We start from the raw sequence: 9576 nt of genomic DNA, 5'->3' as shown, positions 1-9576 counted from the left end.
CACAATGCATAGTTATCATCGAGTTATTCGTCCATCATCATAAAAAAAATATTTGGTAGCATAGAACAAATCGAGAAACTGATATCCATCCTAATAATTATTTTTTTTTTTAAAAAAAAAGAGTATATTGTTCTAGCCACTTTATTGCTATGACCAAACTCCAATTTTAATGAACAGGCGTATTATTGTTTTTTTTAATAAAAAAATATTTTTCTGTATTTAATTATTGACATCCAAAAACAAAAAAATGTTTATCAATAAAATTGTACAATCCATAAAACCTAATTAAGGAAAAAATCGTGTTAGAAAACTCATGCTTTCCGACAAATACCTTCCAACATTCAAGTCAAATCTGACAAAGGGAAATTAGTATTACCTTAAAAAATGCTTTTCGATTTGTTGCAATTTTTTTTTTAATTCTAATTTCAGATAACTTGGATTTTTGGTTTAATATTTTTTGTAATTTGAGAGAGTTTTTTTTTATTAAAAAAAGTAAGTGAAGGGTTGGAAAGGAAAGGCTGCTGGAGTGGAGCGATAGGCAGATGGTGGTTGGGTCGAAAATTGATAACAAAATTAATACGCCAGAGTATCACAAGTTCTACTAAGTGAGGAAGCAGGTAGCACACGCTTCGTTGCACCACACCACAAGCAAATTCTCTGAAAATTATCTCTGAATTTTTTAAGCTATGAAGCGCGCTGGAGTATTCGCGGTTATATGTCTCCTGTTGGCTGTGTACTGCGCGGTGGACCCGTTCGATCACTGTGCGATTTCGGCTTTTCCGGAGTTCAAGGCGTTTAAGGTGGAGATGCCAGCGTGGTCAGAAATCCCAGTTGAGAAGGACACGGAGAACTTGCTGCAAAAGTCGGAAATCAAGTTCTTGAACCAGGTGCAGGGCCCGGAGAGCGTGGCATTTGATCCAATGGGGCGTGGTCCGTATACTGGGGTTGCTGACGGGAGGATCGTTTTCTGGGATGGTGAAAAGTGGAATGATTTTGCTTATACTTCTGCTAATCGGTGAGTTTTGAATTATTGATTGATGGTTTTGTTTTTACTGAGAAATTTGAATTTATGCTCTTTGAGATTTTGAGAATTTGAGTTGGGAGTGCGTGATGTTTTATTGCCCTGGAGTTTTGTGGGATAATGTTGAAAAAATTATGGCTTAGTTTGTTTTATGCTTTCGTTTTTGTATTCAACAATTAGCTTTCTTGAATTCTCTGTCAATTGTTTAACTTGTAGATTTTTCTAAAAGCAAAGAAAAATTCTTAGCTGAAAGTGTAGCTGTTACTGTAGTCTAGATTCGTCACAACACCAATTTGTTGAAATACAGGAACGAATTTGTATTTGAATAGCTGATAATCTGTGAAGTAGCTGTTATGGATATCATTATATCCGTTGATTCTCATAACACAGAGATTTGAAGCAATAGGAAACCTCACATGAGTTGAATTCCTTTTGTTGCATTTTCATCTTTTCACTAGGTCGAAAGAGAACTGAAGTTCGGGAGAGTATATGGTTTGACATTTTAGTTTGAAGCAAATTAGTTGGTCTTAGGATTAAAGTCGAGAGAGAATGCCAAGGTTGGGTAATATATGTTCCACGCATTTATGTAAGGTGAAGTTAGTCGGAAATGTGATGTTGATTTTTGCTATACTGACGTATTTATCTATGAATTATCTACTTGTAGGCATAAATCTTTTAGATTTTATTATGCCTGGTAAATGTCATATATACTTACCGATTCAATAAGTATATTTTACATTTGTGTTTTCATGTCATTAATTTCTTGTGCTTCTGTTACAGTTTTGTATGGATCATCCTTTTTGCTATGATTGTATATTTCCCATCTGTCTGCCCTTGTTATGAAAATTTAGGGTGAATTACTGAAACTACATACTGAATCCTATTCAATTTACTCATATTGATTGTGGTTTAAGGAAAAAATGGAATGACATCGTTTTACAGTATCCCTCTGATGTTAGTGAAATTATTTCAGGTCAGCACTATGCGATACAAAACCATCACTGTTGAGCTATTTGAAGAACGAGCACATCTGTGGAAGACCGTTGGGTCTAAGATTTCACAAACAAACAGGTGATTTGTACATTGCAGATGCATACCTTGGGTTGATGAAGGTTGGGCGTGAAGGTGGTTTGGCAACATCTCTAGCCACCGAGGTCGAAGGAGTTCCTTTTGGATTTACAAATGACTTAGACATTGATGATGATGGGATTGTGTATTTCACCGATAGCAGCACAACATACCGAAGAAGGTATGTTATAAGTTTTATTCAATGCCACTCGGTATTTAGAGTTTTTCCGATGAAATAACGAGGGAAAGAAAAGTGTGTAGACTGGCATGATTTGTCGAGAGTTTTAAGAGAAAAAGTATAACAAAAATATCTTATTCAAGATAAGGTGGCAAACCCTTTTTAACCATTTATTTCAACGTTTTGTAGTTCTGTTTCCGTAAACTTTTGCTGCTTGGTATTTTGCTGGATACTATTGCATATCAGCATCCGTAGTTCTCACATGGTACTTGTTTCAGGAATTTTTTGCTGCTAGTATTCTCTGGAGAAAATAGTGGAAGGGTGCTGAAATATGATCCAAACACAAAATCAACCACTGTTCTTGTTCGAAATCTTCAATTTCCAAACGGTCTTTCCCTGAGTAAAGATAAATCATTCTTTGTGTTCTGCGAGGGTTCGATTGGCAGGTATCCCCCTATCTTCTTCCTTAATTCTTGATTCCTTCGTACTTCTTCGGAAAGTGGAAATTTTTTAAGGCAGCGGATGTTCAAGGGATGGTTTTAAGGTCTACTGTTTTCGGGCAAGTCTTCCTACGAGAGATTTTAGGAGCTCAAGAAACTATGTTGTGAATGCATGCCAAAATTTATCCATCTAACGTATATTTACTTGTTTTGGATTGATTTTAACTCAGCCTTATATAGGTTGAGAAAGTACTGGATAAAAGGTGAAAAAGCTGGCACATCTGAGGTTATGGCTGTGCTGCCTGGATTCCCAGACAACGTTCGAACAAATGAAAAGGGCGAGTTTTGGGTGGCAATACATTGTCGCAGAACCATATACGCTTATTTATCAGCAATGTACCCCAAATTACGGCATTTGTGTCTGAAACTTCCTATTTCTGCCAAGATTCACTATTTGATGCAAATCGGAGGTCGTATGCATGGAGCAATCGTGAAATATAGCCCTGAAGGTGAGCTTTTACAGATTCTGGAAGATAGACAAGGAAAAGTAGTTAAAGCGGTTAGCGAAGTCGAGGAGAAAAATGGGAAACTTTGGATGGGAAGCGTCCTGTTGCCATTTGTTGCAGTTTACCAGTTAGACTGAGAAAGAAGCTTATCGATTTCAGATTCTTTTTCCACACTTTCAACACTTTTTAGGCCAAAGACTTGGTATTTCATAAATGTCATAGAACTTGTGTAGCTTCTGTCATGAATTGGTGATTGAAAACACTCTTAAAACTTTATCCGGTTTATTGACATAAGATTGCTTTTAGTTTTGTGCGTTGAATTCTACTTCCAATCGTTCTTTTTCACAATGGTTTCAATGGTTACCATCTAGTAAAAATGTTGCATGATAATACCAGATGCAATCATCCTCGGACATGAAACAGAAAGATCCGGACAAACCAGAAAGTGAAGATATGGAATCAATAAATGACAATAAATCCGAACATAAATTACCAAATACTAAAGGAAATGACACAAAGGCAGGTCACTCGTGGCTCTATTTATAGCAACATACAGTCAAGGACACGTGATAATACCATAGGACAACATGAAGAAATGACTCAAAATGACCACAAAATATACAACTAATTAATGTGTCATTTATACACCGGTTTCGAGGTCCATGGAGGAAATACTTTATTGCACCAAACTGGAACACTTCTTGTAATATTTGCTGCATTCGTGACCAGATGGATAGTGTCAACAGCAGAATCAACAAGGTAAAATGTACCTGACAAACAAAAATTCCACAAGATCACAAATAGCAGAACAAGATAGACAGCCTCACGCAACAATCATATCAACAGCAAGTAAATTTAGAAACTTGAACCACAAAGGCTCGGTAAATAGCCAAGTAGCTGAGTATCAGAGACAATTATCCGGCATTAGCTTTTGCATGGACTTTATGAAATGTGCAGTATTTTGAGAAGGAAAATACATAATTATTATGCATTAGCTTGTTACCTTTGCATAATGCCAATGACCATTTGAAGGGGTAAATTTTAAAATTTAGAAAACTCGTTCTCTCTTGAAAAATGAACAGGTTTTAGCCATCTCAACGTGAGACAATTTTCTAATTAATATGCCAATTAAAACCAGTTGATTTTTTTCCTAGAGCAACCATACAAATGTAATTTACATGCAATGGTCCTAATCCAAAATGATCGGAGGGGAACTCAAAAATTGCAGTAACACGGAGATAAACCAATTTTATTCAAGGTCAAACAAAAGCATATTTTTTCTCACAACCTTAAAACTAAACCAGTCTCGAGATTAATTAAATTGCAGCCCAAGTATTCAAAGAAAGTATTAAACAAAGCAGTGACAGCATTCAATTTAACAAGCCAAAGAAGATATCAAAGTAAGAGTGTAAGAATTACTGGAAAAAAGAAGCACGATTACTTTGATGCTGAATTAAGACTTAGTTTGATGCACTAGCAGCATATGGAGCTCGTGTGTTATCCTCGTTCAAGGAAGAGCTGCCAACTATCTCTGTCATATGCTGCTGTTCAGTAGGGCCTGAACTTGAGCTATTCAAAGTAATGTTTATGTTTGACACAGTGGCTATGTTGGTTCTATCGACTTCCGATATTTCAAGATGATCCATCAGTCGAGATACAGGAGCAATAACTTCATCAACCTCTCTATGAACTTCAAGGCTGGGGTCGGGAATTGAACTGTTGCGATTGAACAGTTTCTCCTTCCAACCTTTCGTGCTCTTAGTAATTGATTCCTTGCATCTGGAAAATGCAGAACAGAGGCGTTATTACAAGTAATCATATTATCATTCTTGAAGTAAGGGTCTCTCCCAAAGCACTTTTATTAAATTCATGTGCCTTATTCTCCCTTCACGATCTTCTTGCCATTACTTTCAATCTGCATCTAGGTAAGTTTGGTAGAAACAAGGGAAAATTTGATTTTCATAATTAGGACTGGGGCTGAAAATGAAAGGCAGCACAATTCCAAATTTACACGTACTTCATTGACCATGCACCAACACGGGACTTCAGAGACTCCGAAAATGACTGGAAATCTGATGATCCAACTCTATCTTGGTTGCTAGTTTGAGAAGACTGGGCAGGATACCATCTGCAATACGCAATTCACTTCTTGATGAACAACTAAAATTCTGACCCCTCTAACAGTAGAAGAGTTTAAAATGATCAACAAGCATATAAACCTATTGGCCGAGGATGTTCCCTGCTGATCTGCACCTGCACTTGATGCTGATGCTGAAGTCAAAAGCTGGTCAGCTTGGGCAGATGAGGGTCGTGCAATGACCGGTGCAGAGTCTTCTTCTACAGTCATGAAAGGAGAATTTGGGCCAGCAATCATGAACGTAGGAGCTGGATCACCGACATCTCTTTGATCAACCGAAGAAGTGGCTGAACTTGCGGGAGACACATTAGGGCTCGAAAATACCAAAAAATGGGGACGGCCTTGAGCAGAGGCCCTACTCCTCTGACCTTCCCTCCTAGCAAGCTGACGAGCCCTTCCCATGGCAGCGGCGGCTGCTAAGTGCTGAATAATTCGCTCTTCAAGCTCGGATTCACTAGCGCTGACTGGCAACTGAACCAGATGTTCAAGGAATTATTATGTAAACACAGCTAAGAATAGCATGTATTCAAACTAAGCCATTACCAAAGGCGGACCCAGGATTCATTTGAGGGAGGCAAGATGGGCTCAAATGATTTGGGGAACAAAACTCACCTTTTCAGAATAAATTTAAAAAAAATTTATTTTCCTTTGAGGCTTACAAAGGATCTCCCCTGCCCTTAACTAAAACAGTGAATACAAGAATACAGAAACAAGAATATCCTACATGCTGTAACTCAAAATCTCCAAGGGTTGGGTGACGAAATATAGTGGTAGTTCTTGGTGGGTTCATCCGCATATTCCTCTCATGCTCCACAGCATCAAGCAATTCTTGGCTACCAAATAAACATCAAATGATATTCATCGCTGATTAATACTTCCAAGAAGAAACAGAAGCATAAAGGGAAAGCTGCAGATAGCAAAATTAGTACACCTGCCAGGATCCTTCAAGCTGATGGGTTGCCAACACATTGGGCACTGGGAGCTTCTCTGGCACCTAAAGATGATCATATGAACTGATTAAGATTCTGCTCCTAGATGATGAATACTAATCTCTGTAGAACTTTACTATTGTGTAATAACCGACCTCTTTACAGAATAAAGTTCCTACATCTAGTCCCTCTAATTAATGATTATAAATTCTGTTTTGAATAAGAGATACAGTCGAATGATCCAAATGATGGCAGACTAAACAAACATTCAGTTCACCCTACCTTTCTCCACTCCAGTTGAGGATAAGAATGCACAAGCTTGTGGAACCTTTACATAGACGAACTTTAGGACAAACAGAGATTACAACTTCAATTTATAAGTGCAAAGAACGCCAAAATTAAAATAAGTAGTTTGAGGATTATATATCCATAGAACATGCTTAACTCTAATGCTACTGTCTTGTGAGAATCCTTAGGTAGTGGAGATTAGCAAGTAGCAAAAGGCATAATCATAAGATCAACATAAAAAAAAAAAACTGTTTGCCCAGCAAAACTTTTATTGGCGGAAATGTAAGTTTTGTACCATTCAAGAATGCACTGAAGATGAAACTCATGCTTACAACTGGTCACCTGAAAAATAAAAAACAAATTAATCAACAGAAGGTCAATCTTGATCCAAAGTGGTAGGAATCATAAGCTTTAACCATACTGTTGAAGGATCACTATCAGAAAAATCTTCAAGGCATATGCTGCAAGCATCATCACATGCTTCTTGGATTCCACCTTCCACAAAAGCTGCAGCTGATGTCAAATGGTTCTCAGGCGTCATTCCCTCTTCCATCTATAAAAGATAGCGAAATCTTGATTACAAAAGAAAAACGACATATACAAGAAAAAGAACGATCTTGCAACAATCACGCATCTCGAATTAAAAAAGAACTGTGTCGACCATGAATATTGGTAAAGAAACCCACGATATGCACCTCATTGTTTAGCAGAAAATAAAACTCAATAATGATATCGCGTCAATTTCAACTGAATTCACAAATGATGAGACCATTGAGTTGGATAAATTAACACCCGTAAAAAGAGTATAAGATCAGATAAAAAAATATGTGTACAATCAAAGTAGGTGCATATTTCCTTGAGAGCAGATATTCACAAACGCTTCACCTTAACAGAAAATCAAGTATCAAATCAGAAATGGGTGATTAAACAAAGCACTTATATTTAAAATCTACAATTATACTCCAGATTGGTGGAGCAGAGTCAGCAGACAATTCAATATATTTTATATTAGTGAAACGAATGCCTCATAAAAGTTTGTTAAAATTTTTAGGATTTTTAATTGAAGAAAACCAGCCAAAATAAAAAAAAAAGCCCCTTTACCAGCAAAAAACAATCAATATCAACAAAACACTAGAAAATAAAACAAGAGTTTGATAATCAAACTTCGTTATATACCCAGAGAGTCCAAGCAGCTAGTAACACAGAAGAAACGAAACACACGAAAAATTAAAAAGTCAACATAAAATTTAAGAACTGCAATATCGGGAAGTAATCGAGCCCCTTCAGAATTACTAAAAATAACCACGAATTTAACGTAATTTCAAAAATCAGCTCATTTCAATGTTTCCAAGCGTCCCAAATCACAACCAAAAATAAATAACACACCCACTCCAAAAAAACAAAAATACAGAAAAAAAAAACTTGCGTTGCTGTATATACAATCTGCACAAAGTACTTACAACAAAATTTAAAATACTCAGTGTCATCAACGACCCATCGATTACAGATGACGAAGAACATGTATAGAAATTACCTCAAAGAAAAGACTCCTCTTTTCGCAGTGTAATCAACAAAATCGGAGATTTAAGCCCAGATCAAATCTCGAAATAATCGAATAACTGATTCATATATCAGAGGATAGGAGAAGTGGGCAGGCGAAAAGATTTAATTTTTATGAGAGAATTTGGGTTCACAAAAGTGAGAATGGGAAGAAGTCTTGCGGACTTTTCTTTCGTTGGTTTCTGGAGAATTATTCCCTTTTTTTCTTTTTATTTTTCTTTCGGCGATTTAATTAAACCAAAGTTTGATCTCCACTAACCAAAGTTGGAAAGTTGACACGTACCAATTACCATGGTTCATACTTCATATATTAATTTAATTAAATTTTGGTTATATTAATTAATAATTATTGGTCTGATTATATTGGTACTAGGATTCATAGTGAGAATGAAGACTTATATCGTGTGATATGGTTTACGATCTTTATTCGTCAGATCAGTTATCATGGCTATATTTATAATAAAAAGTAAAAAAAATTTCATAGGTGACACATATTAAATACACGTCTTAAAAATTGAATCGTAAGACCGTGTCATAAATTTTTTGTGTAAATGAAAAGATAAGCATAAAGAGAATTGCATGGAGACCGATTGAACATAACACTAGGTTTTCTTGTATTTTAAAATTTGAGTTACACTGATAAGGACAGCCATCTTTTCAATTTTGTAATTAGTATTATAATCAATGTTATATGTTTGGTCTCCGATGGTTGCAAGTTATGCAATTATCAAGAGAGTTGATTGAAAGCAAATTAAGTTGGTAGAAATTATTAAGAAGTACCCCCCACAATTTCGATCTAGAGTATGTTCCTATCCACCGATTATTTTGTTCGGATCTTCCTTTTTTTCAGATCAAATGAAAAGGATTCCAATTTCGCGTCTTAACTCAAATGAAATGAGGGGACTTTAATCGGCAGTATTCTATTAATTTGATAGTATGGTAAGAACTAAAATCCTGCCTAATGGAGAGATAGTTGGAGAAGTGACAAAACCCTATACTTTTCATTACAAAACCAATAAACCGGAAAAAGATGGATTATTTTGTGAAAGAATTTTTGGGCCTATCAAAAGTGGAATTTGTGCTTGTGGAAATTATCGAGTAATCGGAGATGAAAAAGAAGACCCGAATCTTTGTGAACAATGCGGAGTTTAATTGTCTCAATTCCCGAGGAATTGCACCAAAGATTCTAGTTCCTTTTGGAAAAGTTAAGGATTAGTAATCTTTTTTAGAAATCGAATGGATTCGGTCTTATACAGAAAAGGCAGTTGTTTTCTATTATATTAGTCTTTTCTATTATATTAGAATTAGATTAGTATTAGTTAGTGATTTAGATTAGTTAGTGATTCCGGCTTAGTGAGTCCTTTCTTCCGTGATGAACTTTCGGGCCGAAGAAGCAATGTAACTCGATCATTATCAAACGAACTGCAATCTTTTCTGTCCGTGAAGATC

The 9576-nt window shown here is 36.1% G+C and overlaps 2 protein-coding genes across 3 annotated transcripts; one reads left to right on the top strand and one right to left on the bottom strand.

Annotated features, from left to right (window-relative positions):
* The first annotated feature begins 488 nt into the window (after positions 1-488).
* LOC142524386 (protein STRICTOSIDINE SYNTHASE-LIKE 3-like) lies at positions 489-3518 on the top strand. The gene is made up of 4 exons (XM_075628348.1): positions 489-1015; positions 1995-2270; positions 2546-2713; positions 2948-3518. Exons 1-4 carry the CDS (start codon positions 687-689, stop codon positions 3348-3350), a joined length of 1176 nt encoding a protein of 391 aa, XP_075484463.1. The 5' UTR covers positions 489-686; the 3' UTR covers positions 3351-3518.
* Positions 3519-3654: 136 nt separating this feature from the next.
* LOC142524395 (E3 ubiquitin-protein ligase RHF2A-like) lies at positions 3655-8332 on the bottom strand. 2 transcript variants are annotated; one of them, XM_075628359.1, is made up of 9 exons: positions 8102-8332; positions 6989-7120; positions 6863-6909; positions 6282-6344; positions 6075-6183; positions 5433-5821; positions 5231-5341; positions 4633-4992; positions 3655-3983 (listed from the first exon to the last, which is right to left on the bottom strand). In XM_075628359.1, exons 2-8 carry the CDS (start codon positions 7118-7120, stop codon positions 4674-4676), a joined length of 1170 nt encoding a protein of 389 aa, XP_075484474.1. In that variant the 5' UTR covers positions 8102-8332; the 3' UTR covers positions 3655-3983; positions 4633-4673. The 2 variants fall into 2 exon arrangements, with proteins under 2 accessions (XP_075484474.1, XP_075484485.1); XM_075628370.1 differs by having other exon boundaries at positions 4655-4992.
* Between the last annotated feature and the right edge of the window lie 1244 nt (positions 8333-9576).

Source organism: Primulina tabacum, chromosome 2, assembly GCF_025594145.1.
Source record: "Primulina tabacum isolate GXHZ01 chromosome 2, ASM2559414v2, whole genome shotgun sequence".
NCBI lineage: Eukaryota > Viridiplantae > Streptophyta > Magnoliopsida > Lamiales > Gesneriaceae > Primulina > Primulina tabacum.
This window is presented reverse-complemented; position numbering and strand designations above follow the sequence as displayed.

Excerpts from the sequence above, each read along its gene's own strand:
- LOC142524386 (XM_075628348.1), top strand. The coding sequence starts at position 687 with ATGAAGCGCGCTGGAGTATTCGCGGTTATATGTCTCCTGTTGGCTGTG. Across the intron at positions 1,016-1,994 it reads GCTTATACTTCTGCTAATCG|GTCAGCACTATGCGATACAA; the intron begins GTGAGTTTTGAA and ends AAATTATTTCAG. Across the intron at positions 2,271-2,545 it reads AGCACAACATACCGAAGAAG|GAATTTTTTGCTGCTAGTAT; the intron begins GTATGTTATAAG and ends TACTTGTTTCAG.
- LOC142524395 (XM_075628359.1), bottom strand. The coding sequence starts at position 7,120 with ATGGAAGAGGGAATGACGCCTGAGAACCATTTGACATCAGCTGCAGCT. Across the intron at positions 5,822-6,074 it reads GAGATTTTGAGTTACAGCAT|TTGCCAGTCAGCGCTAGTGA; the intron begins GTAGGATATTCT and ends CATCTGGTTCAG. Across the intron at positions 4,993-5,230 it reads GTTGGTGCATGGTCAATGAA|ATGCAAGGAATCAATTACTA; the intron begins GTACGTGTAAAT and ends TGCATTTTCCAG.